At 45.6% G+C, this 27,536-nt stretch overlaps 1 protein-coding gene across 5 annotated transcripts in view; it reads left to right on the top strand.

Annotated features, from left to right (window-relative positions):
- ATP13A2 (ATPase cation transporting 13A2) overlaps positions 1-27,536 on the top strand; it is a 92,850-nt gene that overhangs the window by 52,196 nt on the left and 13,118 nt on the right. For all 5 annotated transcript variants that reach the window (XM_085847746.1, XM_085847747.1, XM_085847748.1 and 2 more), the window contains 9 exons: positions 1,395-1,634; positions 2,725-2,784; positions 3,269-3,413; positions 8,107-8,224; positions 13,800-13,924; positions 21,112-21,251; positions 21,394-21,507; positions 23,661-23,740; positions 26,072-26,224. In XM_085847746.1, coding sequence (XP_085703872.1) covers positions 1,395-1,634; positions 2,725-2,784; positions 3,269-3,413; positions 8,107-8,224; positions 13,800-13,924; positions 21,112-21,251; positions 21,394-21,507; positions 23,661-23,740; positions 26,072-26,224 — 1,175 coding nt within the window. The remainder of the gene's footprint in view (positions 1-1,394; positions 1,635-2,724; positions 2,785-3,268; positions 3,414-8,106; positions 8,225-13,799; positions 13,925-21,111; positions 21,252-21,393; positions 21,508-23,660; positions 23,741-26,071; positions 26,225-27,536) is intronic.

Below are 27,536 nucleotides of genomic sequence, written 5' to 3'. Positions count from 1 at the left end.
GGCCATCTGCCGGCATTAGTTAAACTCCCTGCACCCAAGACCATGGACCGTATGCATTCGCCTGACTTCCGACCTCGGTGTGACCCTGTGACCGACAAGCCCTTTGGCCGTGACTCACCTTGCTGGCTAGCGGAATGTTGGGGTTGGTTTAACAGGAGTTGAAACGATCATGGTTTTGGATGGGGGATGCTGTGAGATGGGGAGGGACAGCTGTCTTGAAAACCTGGAATGAAGAATGAGATTGAAGAGAATGTGGAAGTTGGTTCCACAGCAGGGAGAAAGGAAGAGCGAATGAGTGGAGATGAGCAGTGATCCTGGATTTTGGATCGTTTCACCAGCAGAAGTTTGATGGTGGACTGTGTGCTCCCTGCAGAAACTTGGAGGGACAAAGCACGTTAAAGAACAGAGGGTGCAAGACCAGTAACGAGGCAGCAGAAGACAGAGAGACCATCGACTTTTCAGCAATGGTGAAGGGTTAAGCCCATAGACTGAGCTTCATCGCTGGAGACTCCAATCATTTTGAAGGCCTTGGTTTCCACGATGTCAAGCTCAACAAGATGTCGGGAAAGTGAGTCTGCCCAGAGGTGATAGCAGTACTCCATCAAGTTGTGGATTTAGGCCTTGTAGGTGAATAAGAGTTCAGGTGTGTCAAGGAAGGACGTGTACGATGGAGGATCACCAGTTGGAGGCCAACTTTGAAATGTGGTTTTCCCCAAAAAGATCATGCCTGATAGTGAGACGCAGTAGTTTGAATTACTGAACTTCTTCAAGAGGGTTGTTGAGAAAGGTGATGGAGGGGTTGTCATGCAGTCATTTAGGAGGTAGAGAGATACAGCAAGATGGAGTGAGATTTGTTTGGATTGGAAGACATGTTGCAAGTGTTTTGCCAGCTTGTGATTTTATCAAGGTGTGAAGAGAATGAAGTGGCTGCAGCCTGCCTTTCTGAAGGATGAAGGATGTTATGGCACAGGGTGGAGTTATCAGAAAATTGAGGATTTTCCAGAGAGTCAAAGAGATCATTGATGAAGATCATGAATATGACTGCGCCCAGAACACTGCCTCGGGGCACTGCAGTCTTGGTAGGGAGAGATGATGAAAGGATTCCATTGAGAGCCACACGTTGTCTACGAGAGTAGAGGAAGTCATTTATCCAGGAGTGGAGTTGGCCTTGGATGCCATAGGCAGAGAGACTTCCCTCTGAGGACTTAAGAAACCCTGGAATTGTAGACACAGCAATAGTTTTGTGTTCTGATGATAAAGGAATAATGATGCCGAGGATTGAGTAACAAAGGAATTGGAATTTTGTGCTTCTTTATGTTATTATTTTACAATGGCTGTTGCACATCATGCTTTAGGACCTTTGACTTGAGAGTTCACTTGAATTTTGTGTGCAGACAGGCACGCTGACATCTGAGGGGCTGGAGATTTGTGGAGTTGTGCCAGTAGGAGATGGTGAGTTTTCAGAACTAGTTCCTGTGGAACAACCAATGTCCTTGGATCAAGAAGTGCACGTCAGGAAACCAGTTACATCAATGTTGCAGGAGGCCATGGCAACCTGCCATGACCTCTTCCTGATGAATGGGAACCTCGCAGGTGATCCTCTAGATCTGGAGATGTTTCGTGCCACTCGCTGGGTAAGAAGGATCGGTTGTCATAAAAATTGCAGAGCACTACCTACATATCCAGGATAACATGAACATATCCAGCATAACATGAACATATCCAGCATAACATGAACATATCCAGTATAACATGAACATATCCAGCATAACATGAACATATCCAGGATAACATGAACATATCCAGTATAACATGAACATATCCAGCATAACATGAACATATCCAGCATAACATGAACATATCCAGCATAACATGAACATATCCAGGTCTTACATGAACATATCCAGGTCTTACATGAACATATCCAGTCCAACATGAACATATCCAGCCCAACATGAACATATCCAGCCTAACATGAACATATGCAGGTCTTACATGAACATATCCAGCATAACATGAACATATCCAGCATAACATGAACATATCCAGGTCTTACATGAACATATCCAGGTCTTACATGAACATATCCAGTCCAACATGAACATATCCAGCCCAACATGAACATATCCAGCCTAACATGATCATATCCAGGTCTTACATGAACATATCCAGCCTAACATGAACATATCCAGGTCTTACATGAACATATCCAGGTCTTACAAGAACATATCCAGCCTAACATGAACATATCCAGGTCTTACATGAACATATCCAGGTCTTACAAGAACATATCCAGCCATATCCATATACAGAGCACAGAGCACAGAGCATTAAATATTATTCCACCTGTGTCAAGTCCATTAAGATTATAATCGGGGTTATTAGCCAGTCAAATGAACACACGACACGACAAATGACTCGCAGAACTCCATAGCCTGTTATTATTATGCTCTTACAGTGATCTAAGACTCATGGTGGAGCTTGTACGTCAATCACGTGCAGCACAAAGACATCCCAACAAATGAACAAACACCTGCATGCTGGAAACCCAGGTTCAAATGTCATCAACAAACCTGGGTTTGCAGCATCATGGGTTATGACTTTGGATGGAAATGCTCACATGATTAACTGTTGTTCTTTTGCATCACTTTGTAGATTGTTTTGAACATTCCTCTTTATTTTGCTCATCATTGTCTTCTCTGTCTGTTTCGTCAATTAATTCAGATGATGGATGAAGGAGCTGAAGACATCATCTCAATAATGAAGTCCCAAGATGTAAAACAGGTAAGAATCCATAAGAGCCACCATTGGAAACCTTGAATAGACTTCTTGTTTCAAAGATAGATTTGATTTGTAAAACAAGTGTTTTTAATCCCAAACACCCATAACGTCGGCGATTAGACGAGGAAGATTGAGGCATCATTGTGCCTGTTGTATCCCTCAAAGCAGACATGTGATGCCTGTTTGATTCACATGATGTGGTTTATGGAAATCGACTCCAATATTCCATTCATTGTAACCCCCGATATACCTGTGTGGATGTGTGTTTAGATCATTTCATTTCCATAACCTCTTCCACTTTACTCCTGGCTCTTCGACATATGTACGTGGCTTTCAAATGTACTACCAAGCAGTTCCAATATTCCTTTTAAATACAGTTACCATTTGGGCTTGGAGGCATTTTATTGTACAACGCATGACGAGATGAATGCTTTGTGTTGCATGTTCTCCTACCATAACCCTCACCGGTCCTCCATCACCATACCAGGAGTTGCACGTGTTACGACAGTTGCCATTCTCATCAGAGCTTCAGCGCATGACTGTGATTGTTTCTTCTCCTGGGCAGCCAGGCCTACAGTTGTTCATGAAAGGCGCTCCAGAAAGGGTGTCCACCTTCTGCAGGCCTGACACTGGTGGGACAACCTGTTTTAGAGCAACGTTTCTTTGTTGTTCATATTTTGTAAGGAGAAAGGGTCTCACGTCCACCCGATTGCAATCACCCCCACCCTTCCACACTCGGGATCCTAGATACGCACCATGTGTTGTGTCTCGACCCTCCGCCATTCACTCTTCTCAGTATGAAGTATTTACTGGAATTTATTTCCATCATTTCAAGCCACACTGTCAGGGCATCCTCCATTAATCATTAAAGCTCAGTCCAAACGAAGTATAAGTTTGTTTCCAAGAACTAAGCAGAAGTATTTGTGTACATTTTAAGGGAAGAAGTATTAGTTTAAGTATGTAGGGAGGAAGTATTTTAGTGTAAGTATATAGGGAGGAAGTTTCAGTGTAACTATAGTAATACTCCATAAGGTGGGGATGGCACTTGGGGGGTGGGAAAAAATGGCTGCCCATTCAAATGTGTACAACATGTCAAACTTATAAACTATTATAGAGTAACATCAAAATAAAAACCATAGGCCCAAAAAGGAAGCCAGACACAACATCTCACACACACACACACACACACACACACACACACACACACACACACACACACACACACACACACACACACACACACACACACACTGCACATATACACACAAACACAGATATATTATGTACTGGTAAGTACTGACAAAAGCTATTTCATTTGAAGCTATTACCTTAACTTACATGCAATTTACTGATTTCTCAACGCCCGGATCATCAGCTGGGCACCGTTTTTCATCGAGGTTTCGATCCTTTCAGCCCAGAACCTCTCCAAACGGAGGATCCACAACCCCGGTCGCCGGTCCACATCAGTAGATTACTACTCAACATTAATGGACACACAACCGAAAAGTTGTGTACAGTCAGTCAGTCAACACAACGATTCAATATCCTTATTCAAACTTATTTCATTATTACTTTTATTTAATGCATTACTACATTTGAATAACTTTAATCATACATCACTTTATATGATAATATTGTTACGAAATCTGGTCCGCCCGGCGTGCGATCGGCCACGTAACTCGAATCGCGACCGCGTCGCCCACTGGAACGGACAATTCAGTCGTGACCCTCCGTGGAACTACCGCCAGGAGCTAGTCACGGGTGGGTCTTTCGACCACACTACAATCGTGCCAATCGGCCACCCGCACAGGATAGGGTTGTTCGCCAAACTCGACCTACCTACGTACCTGCGCGGGTAGTTAACCGGGCGATTGTACCTCGCCGCTGGCCGGCCTAGGACACGAACCGCTCTAGCGGTCCGTTCCGTGCTTCAGTGATAACCGAGCGGTGTTATCGCCGGCCCTGACGGACGTGATTATTTACCGGGTGCTTACACCCTTCTACCAATTCCTTCCGTGATGCAAGATGGAGCTTTCAAACAAAGGAAAGGACGCAACGAAATGGGAACAGTTCGACAAGTACATTTATTGAAACCACACGTATACAGGCAAAGCAATGAATAACAGTCATGCACGTATGTACAGCACACAAATAGAAATGCAAAGAAAGAATTACTACCGACTAAAGCAATGTACATACATGCACAGTCACTTAGGCAGTTCTAACTTGTTGGACACGGCGCCACAGCATGCATACAAAAACCCAAAGAAATAAGTGGAAGAGAAAGGACTTCCCTTTTTGTGGCCGGTGAGTCCCTCTTCCACGACCGTCAGCGTGGTCACGCCTGGCCCCGACCTCTCTCGCGGCCGGCGAACCCTCTCTGGCACTTCTCGTCCGGACGCGCAGGTCCACCACACAACTGGCGCTGCTGCGTCTCCTATCCGTGCCTCCGTTGGCAGGCCGCTCGCCAAGCCGCAAGCGCAGGACCTCTTCCACTGACAAGACAAGACCCCTTCCACCGACAAGACAACCAGCGCCAAGAAGAAGACGACGACCAGCCCAGAAGCTCAAAAAACCAGAAGAACACAGGAACTCTCGAAGACAAGGATACAGGAAGACTCTCAAGGTCCGTGCTGTCCGCCTTTTGTAGCGCGGGGCTCCGCCCTTCGCTCCGCCCGTTTTCGGCCCCGCCTCCCTTCGAGCTTCTTGGAGAAGCCTCTCGATGGGGGGTGTGCCCTCTCGCTCTCCCTCCACCCCGCCCCGTCCGGGTGCCGGGGGAGTCAGTTTGGGCTCAGGGCCAGGGAATTATTCCCCCAAAAAGAGGCCCCCACCTTTTCTCACCTTTGACCCCCGGCTCGGATCGCACTTCCACCACACCGAGCGTGGGGAAAATAGGCGGGAATCCGAGGCGGGAGAATTTAGGCGGGAGAAACAGGCGGGAAAAGTCCGTGCAGGCTCTGCAAGAGCTTTTATTCTGGCAATCCTGCGTGCGTTCTTGGACGGTTTTTACCGCGGAAATCGTCGCCGCGTGGTCCGTGGAGGATGGCGTTCGTAAACGCGGATAGTGGCGAAGATGGTGGTGGTTGTTGTGGTGAGGGTTTGAGCGTGGTTGTAGTTGGTGGCGATGGTTGGTGTTGTGGTAAAGGTGGTTGTTGTGTGTTGTAGTTGTTTAGGGGCGTTGTTTGTGGTGGCAATTTGGTTGTTGGGGGATGATTGGTCCAAAATAATGCTAGAGAAAAGAGAAACGGCTATCTCAAAGGATCGCAGCCCTGTGAACACGGAAATACCCTCTAAACAACGGTGGGGAAATCTAACTACACAATTACTTCTCGTCATAACTGATCTAAGGACCCTTTATGGTGTAATTGCGAATTTCCACAGCCATAACACTCCCCCCTCCCCTTTATACAGACTCGTCCCGAGTCGTTGAATTTTCCTGTGCCATCATGTGTAAGTTCTCCCCTAGTACGTTTTACCTTTGGATCCCTGAGTGCGACATTCAGTGTATTCGTGTCCCCAAAATAAATAACCTACGGGCTGAGTAACAAACTAAACAAACCCACTCATACAGACGACTTAAATAAATTGCCGGCGCTAAGACATACATGCCGGGGGCGCAAAACACATTTACAATTCACAACTTAACAACTTAACCTTATAATTTACACTATTCCATGGCCCAGGATCGATGGACTCTGCAAAGAGAAAAAGGAGCCAGGCTGCTCGCACGCAGTCTCTGGCTCATGCAATAATGCAGGTGACAAGGAATGTGGCCGGCTACTCACACGCAGTCCAAGGCCTCCCCCTTTTAAAATGGACGCAGTGAACACAACGGCGCTTGAGCTGCACAACGCAGTCTCCATGCTGGCTCAAGCAGCACACGCAATGAACAGTGCACGGGCCGCCAGCTCGGATCGCACTTCCACCACACCGAGCGCGGGGAAAATATGCGGGAATCCGAGGCGGGAGAATTTAGGCGGGAGAAACAGGCGGGAAAAGTCCATGCAGGCTCCGCAAGAGCTTTTATTTTGGCAATCCTGCGTGCGTTCTTGGACGGTTTTTACCGCGGAAATCGTCGCCGCGTGGTCCGTGGAGGACGGCGTTCATAAACGCGGATAGTGGCGAAGATGGTGGTGAATGTTGTGGTGAGGGTTTTAGCGTGGTTGGTTCGTGGTTGTAGTTTGTGGCGATGGTTGGCGTTGTGGTTACGGTGGTTGTTGTGTGTTGTAGTTGTTTGGGGGCATTGTTGGTGGTGGCGATTTGGTTGTTGGGGGATGATTGGTCCAAAATAATGATAGAGAAAAGAAAAACGGCTATCTCAAAGGATCGCAGCTCTGTGAACACGGAAATCCCCTCTAAACAACGGTGGGGAAATCTAACGACACAATTACTTATCGTCATAACTGATCTAAGGACCTTTATGGTGTATTGCGAATTTCCACAACCGTAACAATATATTAAGCGATAAACATTTTACCTTATAAATCTTGATACATCACCACTGTGATGTGCCACATTTTGCACAATTGGAGAGCTTAAATTCGAAGAGGAAGAGTGGTTGCTTTATATGAAGCGGATTCAGCACTTTTTCGCAGTTAATGATATTACGAGTGTGGATAATGAATGATCAAGCCTGGTCTTGGCTTAACGGTTAAGGTGGCTGGCTTAAGATCTTAGGCTCTTGAGTTGAGCCCCTGTTGAGCCATTGAAATAACACCAGGTGGGTTGACTCAACCTGTCATCCTTCCAAGGTCGGCAAAATGAGTAACAGCTTACTGAGGTGCAGTAATAAGCCATTTAAGTATTCTGCGTCGGAGTGGTGACCCCTCCAGGATTGTGCCCAATAGTCCACGAGACTGCTTTGGCAGCACCGATGTTCTGTCGAGATTATAGTCCCTATGGATGGATTATTGTAAGTATATAAGGAAGAAATATTAGTTTAAGTATGTAGGCTTAGGAAGGGGGTTGAAAGGGTGTGGTGTGTATTGAGGTGGTTGAGGCTTTCTTTTTCCAGCGATCAAGGTTGTGGTGCCCAGGGTTGTTGTGCCCAAGGTTGGTCCAGATGTATTGAAAATCCAATTGCTTTTCCAAAGCTTGTTACAGGAGAAGGGTAGTTAGTGCTTTAATGAAAAGTGATCGGACACCATCTTCTTCTCCCCTGTGCGTATGTAATAAATGGATGAGCACAAATGCAGCGTTTTTAAAATACGATTTGAAATGTAATCTCAACATTGCAATGTTTACAAATTCCTCACAACGAGGTGAAGTTTGTGTTTTGAGTTGATGTGCGTGTTCATCCGTATCTCACCGTTTCCAATACCACAGTGCCGCAATGCTTTGTGGACGTGCTCAGAGGTTACACAGAGAATGGCTATCGGGTGTTGGGCATAGCCGGAAAAGCACTACCCACAGGCTCGGAGCAACAGGTGCACTCTATCCCTCGGTGAGTGTTTTTATTTCCACTCCGTGAGCTGAATCTGCCAGATGTATGCACTCACACTTTCCCTTGAAGTCGAAACAAAAAACATCGAAACACCTGCATTCAAGGATTCGACCTTAAAACACCTGATTCGGTTAAAGGATTCGACCTTAAAACACCTGATTATTATTAGATTTAAGGATTCATCCTCAAACACCCGATTCGATTAAAGGATTCATTCTCTAAACACCTGATTAAATTAAAGGATTCATCCTCTAAACACCTGATTAGATTAAAGGATTCATCCTCTAAACACCTGATTAGATTAAAGGATTCATCCTCTAAACACCTGATTAGATTAAAGGATTCATCCTCTAAACACCTGATTAGATTAAAGGATTCATCCTCTAAACACCTGATTAGATTAAAGGATTCATCCTCTAAACACCTGATTAGATTAAAGGATTCATCCTCTAAACACCTGATTAGATTAAAGGATTCATCCTCTAAACACCTGATTAGATTTAAGGATTCATCCTCTAAACACCTGATTAGATTAAAGAATTCATCCTCTGAATCCCTAATTGGATTAAAGGATTCATCCTCTAAACACCTGATTGGATTTAAGGATTCGTCCTCGAAATACCTGATTGGATTAAAGGATTCGTCCTCGAAACACCTGATTAGATTAAAGGATTCATCCTCTAAACACCTGATTGGATTAAAGGATTCGTCCTCGAAACACCTGATCGGATTAATGTATTCGTCCTCTAAACACCTGATTGGATTTAAGGATACATCCTCTAAACACCTGATTAGATTAAAGAATTCATCCTCTGAATCCCTAATTGGATTAAAGAATTCATCCTCTAAACACCTGATTGGATTAAAGGATTCGTCCTCGAAACACCTGATTGGATTAAAGGATTCGTCCTCGAAACACCTGATTGGATTAAAGGATTCGTTGTCCAAACCCTGATTGGATTAAAGGATTCATCCTCGAAACACCTGATTAGATTAAAGGATTCATCCTCTAAATACCTGATGAGATTAAAGGCTTCGTCCTCTAAACACCTGATTGGGTTAAAGTATTCGACGTCAAAACTCCTCCTGATTGGATTCCTTCTGGTCCAGAGTTTGTCCACGTGTGGGTCGGATCCACATCTGCTCCTTCCACCTGAAGCAAAGTTAGTCTTCAGAACCATATCCATCGTATTTTTCTGCCATATATTTGTTCCTATCCGCTGTTTGTATTTTCAATGAGAAGTTTCCATGATAAATCGGACCTCAGCTTCCCACCCACCCGCCCCACCCCCAACCATCTTCCCACCCACCCGCCCCACCCCCAACCATCTTCCCACCTACCCGCCCCACCCCTACCCCCCACCCCCACCCCCATCCATCTTCCTTTTCATCCCGAACCCTCTCGTCTTGCCCCCATCCATTATTCCTCTCCAGCATGCACCTTCCCTGCCTCCTTCCCCCCACCCCCATCCTCACCCTCTGTGCCCCCTACCTGTCCCGGACCCTCGCATCGCCTCCTGCCCTGTCTCACACTGTATGGAACTCAAACATCAGAGGCCTCTGCTCCAACCTAAGCAACTCAATCCAGGCTGCTGCTGATAGCCTTCCCTCTGTTTAACATCATCTCTTTAACAGAATCCTTCATCCCACATGACACCCCTGACTCCTCAGTGTCTCTCCCTGGCTATTGTGTCCTCCGATTTGATCGGACTGAACCCCGCCCTGGTGGCAGAGTTACTCTTTACATCGAGCTCAATTTCTCACTGCCCTTGGATTGATCTTTCACCTAACAACTCCCAGGAGTACCTTAGGTTGTGACCTCCCCTCCACTCCCACCTCTTGCTTGTCTGTGTGTTGTCCCGTTCTCCAAACAGTGACGACTCCATCTACATCTCTTTCTGCCAGACAACATGGACCAACTTTTAACCACTCACCCTAACACTCTCTTCCTCGTATGTGGAGATTTAAATTGTCACCATGTAACTTGGCTGGGCATTGGTACCTCTCTCACCAACCATCGCACTTCAGCAAAGGACTTCTGTGACTCCATGGGACTGACTCGATCTGTGAACTTTCCAACCTGGATTTCTCCCAATGGAAAATCCTCCTTTCTGGACTTGCTGATGACTAACTTTCCCACAAATGTCTCTTGCTCTTCCTTTGCTCCAATTGATTCATCTGATCCATGTGCTTGTGAAAGTCAACATCTCTCTGGCTATTCTCAGAGAGCGGCCTCAACTCCGGGGACTCTGGCATTTCACTTGAGCAGATCGGCAGGGACTGCAAGCAGCCATCTCTCTTCAGGACTGGTGTCCCATATCTCCCGCCCTTGATGTTAATTCGGATTGGGAATTCTTCCACAGAAACCTGCTCTCTCTCTCTTATGCACAGATTCATCCCATCTCGTCTTAAGTTATCCTACCTTTCTCCCCACCCGGGATACACTGAATCCTGTGGTGAGGTAGTTACTCTGAAAGAACTTGCCATCTCTTCCTGGAATGCAAAATCTGATGAATGCAATCGCAGTGCATTTCAAAAAGCATGCAGTACGTGTGTCCACTATCAGGAGAGCCAGAAAAATCATCTGTTCAACCTCAAGACGAAACTATCAAACTTGTCTCACTCCTCTAAAACCTGGAAGCACCTGTCAAGTCTGTCTCTGGTGTATGCTCACCTTCCTTCCCTTCCTTCTCTTTCTTCTCTTCAAATAGCACCACAGCCGATTCTTCTCGTGAGAAGGTTGAATGTCTCAACTCTGTGTTCGCTTCCAAATCTTCTGTTCCCAACCCCTCGCTTCTGTACCCACGCTACCCAGTCATATCCAACTGCACCTGGACTCTGCATCTTTTGCATCTGAGAAGGCAGAGAAGGTTCTGTCAACGCTCAACTCTTATTCTGCAACTGGACCAGACGACGTCAGATCACGTGTCCTGCAAACCTGCTCTGTTGCTCTTGCGCATCCTCTCTCTGCTCTTTTCACCTCATCATTTTTGCCCGAGGTCATCTTCCTTCTGCTTGGAAATCCACCAACATCACTTCATTACATAAAAATGGTGCAAAAAATGGATCCCTTTAACTACAGGCCCATCAGCTTACTTCCAATCAGCAAGGTCATGGAATCCATCATTACAGTTGATATGAAATCGTTCCTTTTTTTTTCCAACAACCTCATCTCAGATCACCAATGTGGATTCAGACCATGTCACTCCACCTTGGACTATGCGGCTTCTACTCACCCAACAATGGATGGAGGCACTCAATGACAGACATGAAATCAGGGCTGTCTCTCTGCACATAAAGGTAGTGGACAAAAAGAAATAGAAACACCTGGGTAAATGAGGGATACCAAGTATATTGAAAGCAATGGCTTCCACACAGGTGTGGCCCATGTGTTGATTAAAGAAATAACATCCTGGCATGGGAGATATGGGACACCATGTATAAAAATATGGTCATGTATAAAAATGATGGCAACATGGCTGCAATAAGAGACCTCAATGACTTTGAAAGAGGGGTCATTGTTGAGGCGTGTTTGACAGGAGCTTCAGTGACAGACAGCTCAACTTGCTGATGTTTCATGAGCAAGGGTGTCTAAGGTGATGTCATCATGGAACTCTGAGGGAAAGACATTGTCAGCAAAGGGCAATATTGGGCAGAAGCGCATACCCCAGGATTGTGATATCCGTGCATTAATTTGAAGTGCTAACAGCAGTGGTGCACGCGTTACTGTGTTGGCGAAAGACGACGACAACGTCAATGAGTCCACTATCCGTTACATTCGTAAATGTAATGATAAAATTTGGGCTACATCAACATAATATATCTCCACATGGGCTCCACAAAGGCAAGAACACAACATATTAAATGTGAGGGGTTTGTGGGTCGCACCTGGGAGATCGATCGGCTACCTCCGTGCCATGGCGGCTATGTTCAAGCAGAACTGACCTGGGCTACCCACCAACAGTACTCCAAGCAGTTAAAGCCTTCTTATTGATGGTAAATGTTACTTATTTTATCTTATTTTACCCAATTGTTCTTATTTTTCAATTAAATGTCTTTATTTATGTTTTTGGACTTTTGTTGGGAGGCTGGAACGTATTTCATTGACTTGCATGTTATAAACTGTTCGCCATTCGCTGAATGGAGGAGCGTAACCTCAGCGGATGGTGAGGGTTTACTGTATAGCGATATCAATTATGTTCCCATGAACCTTATATGCGTGTCCATGGGGCTCATATATTTAATCACACAAGCTTCGATCAAGTCAATTAATACTCATACATGGGTATAATTAATACCGATCATTGATACATACTCGTACAATGAATGTAATAATCGTGTTTCTAATGAGCTTTTAAATCAATCATTGTCTATTATCAAGGTTTCACTAATATATTTATTATATGGGCTAAAAGCCTTTATTTGCCAAGTTAAGTCTATTATTAAGCTTATTTGGGCCACAGCCAAACTGAAAAACCAAAGAGTTAATATTTTAAGAAAAATTTACGACCACCTCCCCCCTTTTGTCCTTAAAAAGGACAACACCACAATTAACCCAATCAACAATTTACTCAGACTCTGTCGGTCTTGAATGAGCATCTCTGCTTCTGGGACATCAGCCTCCAAGCGCAACTTACTGAGTTCCACCCCTTGTGTTAAAAATCTGTGACCCAAGTGCCTCATGGTTGCCGTCATACTCTTTCTTGCCGATCCACATCTTTAGGAAGGTGGACAGTGAAGTGAGGATGGAGTCACCGGCCCAGATGGAGTACTTGTGCAATGTGGCGTTGAGCTAGGTGCCAGGGCCACGATCTCTTAATGCATGCAGCTCCCGATGCCTGGATGTATATACCACCTCCGGAGAAGACGGTGTTGGCAATGTCGCACTTCATGACCACGAGCATTTTTTTTTCCACCCCACAAACTAAGTGTCATGGAATGATGGTTGGTGGTGGGGCCTAGGGCAGTAGAATCGCTCACTGTAGATGGTAGCGACCTGGGAGTAGGGAAGCTCATAGTATTGCTTCAATAAGGAAGAAGAGGCATTTAGAAGCATCTCCTGCTTGGAGTCCAACACCGCATAGCAGAACTTCTCACCGAAGTCCCTCACAGTTTCATGTTCCACCATGGTGAATGAGTAACGAGGCTCGGTCAGGATCTTGGCGTGGTACACAGCGTAAATGGGCATCATGTGTGAGATGCCGTTGTTGAAAGCCATCACGACACACTTTGCCGAGCTGTTCGGGTTAGGGTTAGTCTGGCATCCCACCCTCCTCCCATTTGTGGAATAAACTTTTACATTCTCTGCAATCTCAGTTTTCCCTCGAGCTGTTCCCCAAGATCTCAGATCATCCCTGATCTAAAACCATTATCTTTTCTAGCCTCAGCAACCATCCCTCCCCTCAACCCACCCCCCACCCCCCAATCAAAACACCTCTCCATCCCCATTCCCTCCTTCCAAATTTGCAGTTTTAAAGAAACAGAATTGAGGGGAAGTGAATCATTTTAACTCATTCCTCCTCTGACAAAATACTTTTACTCACAAGAATAGCAAGGTCTGGACTTTTGTTTTCAGAACGGAATTTGAACATGAACTACACCTGCTCGGCTTATTGGTCTTCCAGAACCCCCTAAAGGAGACGACCTCGGCAGTCATCGCACAGCTAAAGGCATCGAGGATTCAAACCATCATGATTACTGGTATGATCTCTATGTTACTCACTTAGAGTGAATGTTGTTTGTTGTGTGATTGTGTAAGGAGCAGTGTTAATGGTTTATAAGGGGTGTTCACTGTTTATAATGGGTGTTCACTGTTTATAATGGGTGTTCACTGTTTATAATGGGTGTTCACTGTTTATAATAGGTGTTCACTGTTTATAAGGGGTGTTCACTGTTTATAATAGGTGTTCACTGTTTATAAGGGGTGTTTATGGTTTATAAGAGGTGTTCACTGTTTATAAGGGGCGTTAACGGTTTTGAAGGGGCGTTAACGGTTTTGAAGGGGCGTTAACGGTTTTGAAGGGGCGTTAACGGTTTTGAAGGGGCGTTAACGGTTTTGAAGGGGCGTTTACGGTTTGTAAGGGGCGTTAGCAGTTTATAAGGGGCGTTCACGGTTTGTAAGGGGCGTTATAGGCTTATAAGGGGCGTTCACGGTTGGTAAGGGGCATTTACGGTTCGTAAGGGGCATTTACGGTTTGTAAGGGACGTTCACAGTTTATAGAGGGACGTTCACGGTTTATAAGGGGCGTTCACGGTCTGTAAGGGGCGTTCACGGTTTATAGAGGGACGTTCACGGTTTATAGAGGGACGTTCACGGTTTATAGAGGGACGTTCACGGATTATAAAGGGACGTTTGCAGTTTGTAAGGGGTGTTCACAGTTTATAAAGGGACGGTCACGGTTTATAAAGGGACGTTCACGGTTTATAGAGGGACGTTCACGGTTTATAGAGGAACGTTCACGGTTTATAGAGGGACGTTCACGGTTTATAGAGGGACGTTCACGGTTTATAGAGGGACTTTCACGGTTTGTAAGGGGCGTTCACGGTTTGTAGAGGGACGTTCACGGTTTATAGAGGGACGTTCACGGTTTTTAGAGGGACGTTCACGGTTTATAGAGGGACGTTCACGGTTTATAGAGGGACGTTCACGGTTTATAGAGGGACTTTCACGGTTTGTAAGGGGTGTTCACGGTTTGTAGAGGGACGTTCACGGTTTGTAGAGGGACGTTCACGGTTTGTAGAGGGACGTTCACGGTTTATAGAGGGACGTTCACGGTTGGTAAGGGACGTTCACGGTTTATAGAGGGTCATTTACGGTTAATAGAGGGACGTTCACAGTTTGTAAGGGGCGTTCGCAGTTTATAGAGGGACGTTCACAGTTTATAGAGGGACGTTCACGGTTTGTGGAGGGATTTTCACGGTTTGTAAGGGGCGTTCACAGTTTATCGAGGGACTTTCATGGTTTGTAATGCGCGCTCACGGTTTGCAAGGGGCGTTCACGGTTTATAGTGGGACGTTCACGGTTTATAGAGGGACTTTCACGGTTTGTAAGTGGCGTTCACGGTTTGTAGAGGGACGTTCACGGTTTATAGAGGGACGTTCATGGTTTGTAAGGGGCGTTCACCGTTTATGGAGGGACGTTCACGGTTTATAGAGGGGCATTTATGGTTTATAGAGGGATGTTCACGGTTTATAGAGGGATGTTCACGGTTTGTAAGGGGCGTTCACGGTTTATAGAGGGACGTTCACGGTTTGTAAGGGGCGTTCGCAGTTTATAGAGGGGCGTTCACAGTTTATGGAGGGACTTTCACGGTTTGTAAGGGGCGTTCACGGTTTATCGAGGGACTTTCACGGTTTGTAAGGCGTGCTCACGGTTTGCAAGGGGCGTTCACGGTTTATAGAGGGACGTTCACGGTTTATAGAGGGACTTTCATGGTTTGTAAGGGGCGTTCACGGTTTGTAGAGGGACGTTCACGGTTTGTCGAGGGACGTTCACGGTTTGTAAGGGACGTTCGCGGTTTGTTAGGGGCGTTCACGGTTTATAGAGGGACGTTCACGGTTTATAGAGGGTCATTTACGGTTTATAGAGGGACGTTCACGCTTTGTAAGGGGCGTTCGCAGTTTGTAAGGGGTGTTCACGGTTTATAGAGGGACGTTCACGGTTTGTAAGGGGCGTTCGCAGTTTGTAAGGGGTGTTCACAGTTTATGGAGGGACGTTCACAGTTTATAGAGGGACGTTCATGGTTTATAGAGGGACGTTCATGGTTTGTTGAGGGACTTTCACGGTTTGTAAGGGGCGTTCACGGTTTATAGAGGGACTTTCACGGTTTGTAAGGGGCGTTCACGGTTTATAGAGGGGCGTTCACAGATTGTAAGGGCCGTTCACTGTTTAATGAGGGACGTTCACGGTTTATAGAGGGACGTTCATGGTTTATAGAGGGACTTTCATGGTTTGTAGAGGGACGTTCACGGTTTATAGAGGGACGTTCACGGTTTATAGAGGGACGTTCACGGTTTATAGAGGGACGTTCACGGTTTATAGAGGGACGTTCACGGTTTATAGAGGGACGTTCACGGTTTATAGAGGGACGTTCACGGTTTATAGAGGGACGTTCACGGTTTATAGAGGGACGTTCACGGTTTATAGAGGGGCGTTCACGGTTTATAGAGGGGCGTTCACGGTTTGTAAGGGCTGTTCACGGTTTATAGAGGGACATTCACGGTTTATAGAGGGGCATTCACGGTTCGTAAGGGCCATTCCCGGTTTATAAAGGGACGTTCACGGTTTGTAGAGGGACGTTCACGGTTTATAGAGGGACTATCACGGTTTGTAAGGGCCGTTCACGGTTTATAGAGGGACGTTCACGGTTTATCGAGGGACTTTCACGGTTTGTAAGGGGCGTTCTCCGTTTATAGAGGCACATTCACGGTTTAAAGAGGGGCATTTATGGTTTATAGAGGGACGTTCACGGTTTATAGAGGGTCATTTACGGTTAATAGAGGGACGTTCACAGTTTGTAAGGGGCGTTCGCAGTTTATAGAGGGACGTTCACAGTTTATAGAGGGACGTTCACGGTTTGTGGAGGGACTTTCACGGTTTGTAAGGGGCGTTCACAGTTTATCGAGGACTTTCATGGTTTGTAATGCGCGCTCACGGTTTGCAAGGGGCGTTCACGGTTTATAGAGGGACGTTCACGGTTTATAGAGGGACTTTCACGGTTTGTAAGTGGCGTTCACGGTTTGTAGAGGGACGTTCACGGTTTGTCGAGGGACGTTCACGGTTTGTAAGGGATGTTCGCGGTTTGTTAGGGGCGTTCACGGTTTATAGAGGGACGTTCACGGTTTATAGAGGGTCATTTACGGTTTATCGAGGGACGTTCACGGTTTGTAAGGGGCGTTCGCAGTTTGTAAGGGGTGTTCACAGTTTATAGAGGGACGTTCACGGTTTATAGAGGGACGTTCACGGTTTATAGAGGGACGTTCACAGTTTGTAAGGGGCGTTCGCAGTTTGTAAGGGGTGTTCACAGTTTATGGAGGGACGTTCACAGTTTATGGAGGGACGTTCACAGTTTATAGAGTGACGTTCATGGTTTATAGAGGGACGTTCACGGTTTGTTGAGGGACTTTCACGATTTGTCAGGGGCGTTCACGGTTTATAGAGGGACTTTCACGGTTTGAAAGGGGCGTTCACGGTTTGTAAGGGGCGTTCACGGTTTATAGAGGGACGTTCACGGTTTATAGAGGGACTTTCACGGTTTGTAAGGGGCGTTCACGGTTTATAGAGGGGCGTTCACAGTTTGTAAGGGCCGTTCACTGTTTAATGAGGGACGTTCACGGTTTATAAAGGGACGTTCAGGGTTTGTAGACGGACGTTCACGGTTTGTAGAGGGACGTTCACGGTTTATAGAGGGACTTTCACGGTTTATAGAGGGACTTTCACGGTTTGTAAGGGGCGTTCACGGTTTGTAGAGGGACGTTCACGGTTTATAGAGGGACGTTCACGGTTTATAGAGGGACGTTCACGGTTTATAGAGGGACGTTCACGGTTTGTAAGGACCGTTCAAGGTTTATAGAGGGACGTTCACGGTTTGTAAGGGGCGTTCGCAGTTTGTAAGGGGTGTTCACAGTTTATAGAGGGACGTTCACGGTTTATAGAGGAACGTTCATGGTTTATAGAGGGACGTTCACGGTTTATAAAGGGACGTTCACGGTTTATAGAGGGGCGTTCACGGTTTGTAAGTGCTGTTCACGGTTTATAGAGGGACGTTCACGGTTTATAGAGGGGCGTTCACGGTTCATAAGGGCCATTCACGGTTTATAGAGGGACATTCACGGTTTGTAGAGGGACTTTCACGGTTTGTAAGGTGCGTTCACAGTTTATAGAGGGACGTTCACGGTTTGTAGAGGGACGTTCACGGTTTATAGAGGGACTATCACGGTTTGTAAGGGGCGTTCACGGTTTATAGAGGGACGTTCACGGTTTGTAAGGGCCGTTCACGGTTTATAGAGGTACGCTCACGGTTTATCGAGGGACTTTCACGGTTTGTAAGGGGCGTTCACGGTTTATAGAGTGACGTTCACGGTTTGTAGAGGGACGTTCACGGTTTATAGAGGGACTTTCACGGTTTGTAATTGGCGTTTACGGTTTATAGAGGGACGTTCACGGTTTGTAAGGGGCGTTCACGGTTTGTAAGGGGCGTTCACGGTTTATAGAGGGATGTTCATGGTTTATCGAGGGACATTCACGGTTTGTAAGGACCGTTCAAGGTTTATAGAGGGACGTTCACGGTTTGTAAGGGGCGTTCGCAGTTTGTAAGGGGTGTTCACAGTTTATAGAGGGACGTTCACGGTTTATAGAGGAACGTTCACGGTTTATAGAGGGACGTTCACGGTTTATAAAGGGACGTTCACGGTTTATAGAGGGGCGTTCACGGTTTGTAAGGGCTGTTCACGGTTTATAGAGGGACGTTCACAGTTTATAGAGGGACGTTCACGGTTTATAGAGGGGCGTTCACGGTTCGTAAGGGCCATTCACGGTTTATAGAGGGACGTTCACGGTGTGTAGAGGGACTTTCACGGTTTGTAAGGTGCGTTCACAGTTTATAGAGGGACGTTCACGGTTTGTAGAGGGACGTTCACAGTTTATAGAGGGACTATCACGGTTTGCAAGGGGCGTTCACGGTTTATAGAGGGACGTTCACGGTTTGTAAGGGCCGTTCATGGTTTATAGAGGGACCCTCACGGTTTATCGAGGGACTTTCACGGTTTGTAAGGGGCGTTCACGGTTTATGGAGGGACGTTCACGGTTTATAGAGGGACGTTCACGGTTTGTAAGGGGCGTTCACGGTTTGTAGAGGGACGTTCACGGTTTGTAGAGGGACGTTCACAGTTTGTAGAGGGACGTTCACGGTTTGTAAGGGGCGTTCACGGTTTATAGAGGGACGTTCACGGTTTATAGAGGGACGTTCACGGTTTGTAGAGGGACGTTCACGGTTTGTAGAGGGACGTTCACGGTTTGTAAGGGACGTTCACAGTTTAGAGAGGGACGTTCACGGTTTAGAGAGGGACGTTCACGGTTTGTAGAGGGACGTTCACGGTTTGTAGTGGGACGTTCACGGTTTGTAAGGGCCGTTCACGGTTTATAGAGCGACGTTCACGGTTTATAGAGGGGCGTTTACGGTTTATAGAGGGGCATTTACGGTTTATTGAGGGACGTTCACGGTTTATAGAGGGCGTTCACGGTTTGATGAGGGCCATTCATGGTTTGTAAGGGTCGTTCACGGTTTATAGAGGGGCATTTACGGTTTATAGAGGGACGTTCACGGTTTATAGAGGGACGTTCACGGTTTATAGAGGGACGTTCACGGTTTATAGAGGGACGTTCACGGTTTATAGAGGGACGTTTACGGTTTATAGAGGGATGTTTATGGTTTATAGAGGGATGTTCCCGGTTGGTAAGGGGCGTTCACGGTTTATAGAGGGGCATTTACGGTTTATAGAGGGATGTTTACGGTTTATAGAGGGACGTTCACGGTTTATAGAGGGACGTTCACGGTTTATAGAGGGACGTTCACGGTTTATAGAGGGATGTTCCCGGTTGGTCAGGGGCGTTCACGGTTTATAAAAATATGATTGAAAGTCATGCATGAAAATAAGAAATGGATTATTGCTGAAAATGCGTGGTCTTACCGTTTTAATCTTGGGAAGTGTGGAGCAGACCTTTGAGGTGGGAGTTATGGTGGGGCGGGGAGGAGGAGTTGTTATTTCTTCTCGTGGGTAGTTGTGCTGCTCGCTTGTTATAGTGTTGCTGCAGTTAATTTGTGATGTTGCCATGATGGTAGGGGTTGCTGGGGCATGAGGACACTCCCTCAACGTCTGATGAGCCAGCTTGTTGTAAGGCTTGTTGAGCGATTTTTGCCTTCTGATAACCTTGACCACCGGAGAAATCGGATAATTGTGTAAACTTTATCATTGCTAAGGTTACCTGTTGTGGTATAAGTGGGTATGCATGAATCAAAATAACAAGGTTCAAGCTGGTATTTTTTGTACAAAGTTTAGGCTCATGGAAGAGAGAAGTGATGTGTATAATTTAACTGGCAATGGGCCACACAACGGATGGACACAAGGGGATGAATGAACAGCAGGAGCAGAGAGGAGCTAAAGAAACACAGCCTACTACAAGTACAAGGATTGAGGTATGGAGAGGTTAATGCAGAGAGAAAAGATCATGGGCCTCAGGATGGAAGGTTACCTTTTGTGGTGATGTCCTGAAATGTAGTTTGTCCAAGAATTATCATGGCTGATAGTGAGGCCCAAAAGTTTGAGTCACTGAACCTTAAGAGAATTGTTCATAAAATAGATGTGAGGGTTTGGCAGGACGGTCCTTTCGGAGAAAGTGAGAGAGTGAGATTTGTCAGGATTTAAAGACATATTTGAAGTGATTGACCAGCATGTGATGTTTTCAAGATCTGAAGAGATGGAAGAGGCTGCAGCCTGCCTGTCGGCACAGGGTGGAATCATCAGCAAATAGATACAGAGGATTTTTGAGAGAGTCAGAGAGATATAATTGATGAAGATTAGGAATAGGACTGGGCCCAGAACACTGCCTTGGGGCACTCCAGTCTTGACAGGGAGAGGAGATGAAAGGATTCTGTTGAGTGCGTCACGTTGTCTACAAGAGTGGAGGAAGTCGATAAGCCATGTGTGGATTGGGTCTTGGATGCCATAGGGCGAGAGTTTTGGGAGTAAGGCAAGATGCCAGACTGTATCAAAAGCAGAAGACCTCAACAATGAAAGAGGAAAGCAAGACTACTGTCATGTAAATGCATGAAACTAATAATTAATTTGTCACATCATGTTGTTTTATTCCTGTTGTGACCCCTCGCCAGGAGACAATCTGCACACGGCACTGAGTGTGGGAAAGCTTTGTGGGATCGTTCCTGTTGATGAGCCTGTTATAATTGTGGATGCGTCACCATCCAGTCCCGGCCGCCCCGCATTCGTGAACTTCCTGCCGACGGCACCGCAGGTGATTTGAGCGAGAAACAGACACACGTGGAATGCAAAATTTGGAATTGTGGTGGAGAAGGTGGAGGTAGACTTTGTTTGAGTGAAAGTGGTTTTATTTCTTGTTTTTTTTTTTTTAATCAATTGTAACTCCTTTGATGCAGTGCTCCTATCAAAATGGCGCGGAACCAGGCTTGTCTGTCGGTCGCTATCACTTGGCCATGGATGGACGATCCTTCTCCACCTTACGAGATCACTTCCCACTGGTTCTGCAAAAGGTATTCATACTTGGCAATGATTCAGAATAATGATCAAATTATTATCGTATTCCTTATTTCTCCAACAATGGCTTAAAATCCCACAAATCAAATCAAATTTGTGCGTATATGGCAAATATAATCTGTGCACACAGTTTTCTCTGTCAAGAATCTTGAGTTGTTACCTCTTGTTGTTTCTTGTTACCTCTTGTTGTTTCTTGTTACCTCATGCATGTGAAGCGAAAAGCAGGGTTAAGCAATCGGTTCATGTCCGTCCGTCCGTCTGTCTGTCTTATCAATTTATGATCGAGGAACAACTCATGTAAATCGATTGTTATATTTTGAACACGAATAAGAACACGAATAGGAAGACAAGACAAGTTTGCCATTTTACGAACCTTGTCCTGGAATTCATCCCGATCGCACATGCGTAGAGAAGAGTGAGATAATATTTTCACTGTCTGCCTGTCTGCCAGTGAAACAAAATGAAAAATCATTCCAAACAGGAAACTAACTGTTTTTTTTTTAAAGACGCTATAAAGGACACAAACAACAGGCACTAATAACTAATATTGTTACGGATCTGGCAGCCATTTGCACACAGACAGACAGCAGTCCCTAAGCTTAGTTATTTCAATAAGTATGTGTTTATAGTTGGAATCCTTCCTTTGTCGAATGGGAATTACATGTGTGCGCTGCGAGTTATTTTATAGTCAGGTTTATGACATCTTCAACAACTACATCTACAACTACAACAACAACGCTATCGTCCACGTACATCGTGTCACGTTCTGGGGTGACGTTCCCTCTGCCCACCGTGAGCTCGCCCAATCAATGGCGGCCACGAGTCGCCCGACAACCCCTCGTCCAACCCGGAGGCGAGTACCTCAGAGCGTTTTCCCTCGACCCGCGGGGGAGGGGAAGAAGAAGTCGAGTGGTGAGCAGTCATTGGGGGCGATTGGCTTGGTCGACGAGGGTTCTGCAGAGTGGTCTGCAGTCCGGTGGCGATTTGCTTCATCTGCGGCCGTGCTGGCTGGCGTCCGTGGCGCCGTTCTTGGTCCCCGGAGCTTGGTGTGGCATTGTTGGCGGTGGGTTCGAGTCCCGCCACCGGACAAGCTCGAATACAGGTACCCCGGCCCGGCTGAGGACCAAAATAGACCCACGGGGTCCAGTTTCTTTTTGGGTGTGTGTGTGTGTCCGTGGGCCCAGTCTGTTAAGTAGAGCTGTTAAGTGTTTTCGTTCCTTGTACATTACATTTCTTATTCGGATAACTCTGCTCTTTGTGTGCTTCCCTCCCCGATTATTATTGTAAAATAAATCCCCTGTTAAATGTTCCAGCTCGTTGTTCGTGTTTTCTTTTCATTGACCCAGCACGGTTCGGACTTGAGAAATAGCGAGGCCGTTTGGGCCGGTAAGTTGTCATTGGGATTGTTGCGGCGGTCAAGTTGCGGCGACTCTGGTAACTCTGCTCGGTTACGCCGGATCCGAGTTGGTACCTGCGACTCGGTCCGGACAGAGTCGGCCGAGGGTGTGGTTTTCCCCGGTAGTTGGACGACGTGGGTACTTAGGTATATTGAAATTAGGCAATTAACCCTACCCCACGCCGTCGAAGTATTGGCGACCACGGTCCGCTAAGGGACCCGTGACCTTCGGACTTATCCGAGAGTCACGACCTAAATTCCGGGTGTTCGGTGGGAGACGACTCCGCTGCTCCACCTCGTGGTCGTTTATCGCCACCGAACCCCGGACCACAACAATATAACACGTTGGATAAGATGGTGTCATCGAGACTGCTGAAAATGGTGCCAATTAATTTATTTATACACCTTTTACAATCTTTGTTTTATTTTAATTATAATCAGGAAGACTGTAGAACACAAATCGTTTTCATAATACTTCCAAAAACCTCTAGTTTTGCAGTGCCCTACTTTAATTTAAATAAAGGTTCAACGGGGTGGTGTATAAGCGTGGTATTCAGGACTGCTTCTCGACTACTACAATGGCACTAACCTTCCGCTTTGTTTTTTTTTTTAAACGATAGTTAAAATCATTATTTTATTTAAATGTAAGTACTGTATACATTTGAACACTTAGGGGGGTATTTTGTTGTGGAATATGTGATTGCTGAATAAAGGTTGAAGTTTATTGTTATTGTGACTGATGTCTTGATGCAGGTCCTACTTCGAGGCAGTGTGTTTGCAAGGATGGAACCAGACCAGAAGGGACAGTTGGTGCAAGCCCTGCAAGACCTTGAGTAGGTAACACGTGTCAAAAGGAAAACCCCATTGATTAGTCCGTCCGCCCGTGCAGTGGGAGACGAGGTTTTGGAGGCTTCCTTCCGTCCTATCTGTCCAGGCTATAATCTTTTTACCATTTGAGCTTTTTGAATCACATTTTCAACTAGAAGGGCACTCGGTAGAGTGCATACCTCCACCACGTAATGCCTGATCCACAAGAACATATCAGGCCCATTACATTGTTGAATTAACATGCTATATATGAGTTTAGCCCTATCTCTCAATGGTGAAGAATCACTTTTAAAATGATCAGATCCGGATCCGGATTCAGATCCTCACCAATATTGAATCAATTCTTCCTTGTCACACACCCTAGATATCCACCAAGTTTTGTCCGAATCCATGCACAACTTTGTGAGATATCCTGCACACAATCAGACGACAGACAAACAGACAGACAGACAGACACAAAGGGGTGAAAACATAACCTCCTTCACCTTCAGTGGCATTGGTAACAAACTTTTGATTATGAGAATTTGGACAATAACAATTAATAATTAGGTCAAATGTCAAAAGGCAAAGTCACAGTAAGTACAAATAGACCTTTTTAGCTCACCCGGAGCGCGTCAGCTCGAGATGGCCGGTTTGTTTTTTTAAATCGTTTCGTGTTTCTTTATTTTGTCCGCTTGCATTTTGAGAAGCTTTACAGTTTACCATTTGAGCTTTTGTCATCAAATTTTCAATAAGTCTTTATTATGAGAATATAAAGAAGAATAATTGTAGCCTGGTGTTGGCTTAGTGGTTAGGGTGGCGGCTTGGGATCCCAGTGTCCTGAGTTCAAGCCCCGTTGGCTGCTGAATTAACACCAGGGGGTTGACTCAGCCTGTCATCCTTCCGAGGTCGGCGAAATAAGTGCCAGTGTACTGGTCCCGGTGTATGCCCCGGTCAGAATAGGTGTACCATATCCCTGTGTGTCGTAAGAGGCGACCAGGGTTGTCGTCAGGAAGGGCATCCGGCCATAAAACATTGCCTCACAAAAAGCCAAACCCCTGCACAGCAGGGGAAAATGGCTGTAAAAACGGTCATTTATATTATTATTATAAAGAATAATAATTAATGTAATTTGACTTTTTGTTTCTTGTTACCTCCGCTACCAAAGGTGGACGGAGGTTGTTTTCATACCTGTCTATCTCTTCGTTTGTCTGTCTGTGAACAGGATATCTTAAGTTGTGGACGGATTCAGACGAAATTCGGTGGAGAGGTTGGGTATGTGACAAGGACGAAATATTTTGATTTTTGTGAAGGTCCAGATCTGGATACTTGAATTTTAAGTGATTCTTCACCATTGAGTGATAGGGCTAAAAACAATGCATAACACGATATCTCAAAAAGTTATGGATGGATTCGGATGAAACTTGGTGGACAGATTGTGTGTGTGTGTGTGTGTGAGACGCAAGGAAATTAGATGCAGATGGAGGCCATTCGGCCCATCATGCCTGCGCCACACCGACACCATACCAATTTATGAACACCAGATAAAAACAACAAAAATAGAAAAAGAAAATTTTTTGTTGGTGTTGTTAAGTGATCGCAGTTCAAAGACGAATCCATACGATTTTGGTGAAGATCCGAATACCGATACAGATATTATAATTTTTTTTAGTTGAGATTCTTCACTATTGAGAGATAATCCCAGTGTTGGCTTAACGGTCGAAGGTAGCTGGCTTAAGATCTTAGAGTCTTGAGTCTGTGCACACAGTTTTCTCTGTGTGCACAGCCTGGCGGAGGTATGCGCTCCACTGAATGTTGTTTTCATCAAGTTTAGTTCGAGTACAAAACGAATGGGCTTTGCATTTTGGGATGGTTTCTAGTTTTATTCTGGAATTGGACTTTATAATTCCCACCCAATATATACCAATAATTTAAATGTTATCCAAGTGCCGATGTATTGGATGCCAACCCAGGATTTTCCAAGTGATTTGCTAATGGGGAAATGCACAAGGCAAGGGAGTGCCGTCACGTCCAGTGCTCAGGTCCCATTGGGTACACATGGAAAAATAGACGAAAACACAAACAGCAACACTGGGATGAAAATATAACAGAAAGACACGATCGATCCGGTCTGGTAGACTTAACTTTGACGAGGTGAAGAAGCAGCTGCCGATTCGACCAACATGTGCAGCAAACCCCGAATTGGAAAAGTGAAGAATTGTGGAAAAGTGTGGAGTTGTCTTACTCAGGCCTCGTTGTGTTGTTGAGTGTAAGTGGCAGGTTTTATGCAGCCATGTGTAGAGTTGTCATACTTGGGCCTCATTGCATTGTTGATGCGAGTCTGATCTCAATGGCAGGTTTTGTGTGGCCATGTGTGGAGATGGAGCAAATGACTGTGGAGCTTTGAGAATCGCCGACGTCGGTGTTTCTCTTTCAGACGCCGAGGCTTCTGTCGCTTCTCCCTTCACAGCTGCCACAGGGGATATCTCGTGCATGACAAGTCTCATCAGGTTTGTTAGCCCCCGTCGGACTTGGTCCGAAACGGGGGGGGGGGGGTGGCTTATGGATTTGGTCTCGATTTTCGCGTCCGTGGGTGCGTGCGTGTGTGCGTCCGCAACCTTATTTCGGACTTGCAGGGACCGATGTTGTTCAAACTTGGCACACACATAATGACTGACAGCTTACATAAGCATGTTAATTTTGTTGGAGACCAGATTCAAGATGGCCGACTAGTGGCCATTTTGTTACGTAAATGTGTCCCCAACCATTTCTCAGACATACATGGTCTGATTTTGTTCAAACTTGGCACAAGCACAGGACATGATGGCATACACATGCCCCTCACTTTATTTTGTGATCTGATCAACGATGGCCGACTGGGAGACTGGCAGCCATTTTAGTTGTACAGAAATATGGGCTTGCCATTTAACTCCATTCTGCAAAATTACTAAAACCACGGGGGCCATGGCATTTTATGTCTTTATTTACTTGTTGATTCACAGTTTTAATCTCCTCCGAAGTCTCCTGTCGATTTGAACTTTCTTGATTGGTAACAAACTCGCAGTAATCCAGCAAGTCAATGCCTGTTGTGTAACTCGGTCGAGGTGGGGAGTGCGCAAAGGAATTCATATCATAAAAAGAAAGAGCAATCAGAGATTGCAGACCTTTGCCAAGACTTGTTTTAGGTGGTGTTTGTGTTGTGTGGTGTAGTTTATTTTGTGTGGTGTTTGTGTACTGGTATGTTATGTAATTAATCAGAAACATAATTAGAACTGCCACTTCATAACTCCTGGCAGTGATGACTGGGTACCAAGATGCCCGGCTTTGATCGGACACCTGACCCTGACCCGTGACGTTTATTATTATTGAATTCAGAATGGGATTAAAATAAATTCAATTCAACTCAAATGGAAGACCAAATAGGTACAGGCCTGCATTGGAGTCATCAGAAGGAACCCGAACAAGAAACAAGCAGAGATGAAGTCATCAGTAGGAACCTGGAAAGGATTCGGGTTTCAGCTGCTACTACTCTACCCTCAAATTGAATAACAATCCAGGGCCAGCCAAGTGAGCCTTATTAAAAGAGAGAAAAAACCTAAAAAGAACCCAGATCACAAAAAAGTAAATAATTCTGGCTGCCAGACTCTGTGTCCGATCAGGGTGCAATTTAAAACTTGTATTCCCTATCACCTCGAGATCATAATTTTGAAGTTTCATGTTGATCGATGAAGTGGTTGAAGAGAAATAATTTTATTTTAATTTTCATGCATTGCAATATGGCTGCCAGACCATGTGACCTTTCAATTATTCGTAAAAACCCTT

Source organism: Eptatretus burgeri, chromosome 11 (genome assembly GCF_056783735.1).
Source record: "Eptatretus burgeri isolate ZD-2024b chromosome 11, Ebu_testis_v1, whole genome shotgun sequence".
Classification (NCBI taxonomy): domain Eukaryota; kingdom Metazoa; phylum Chordata; class Myxini; order Myxiniformes; family Myxinidae; genus Eptatretus; species Eptatretus burgeri.
This window is presented reverse-complemented; position numbering and strand designations above follow the sequence as displayed.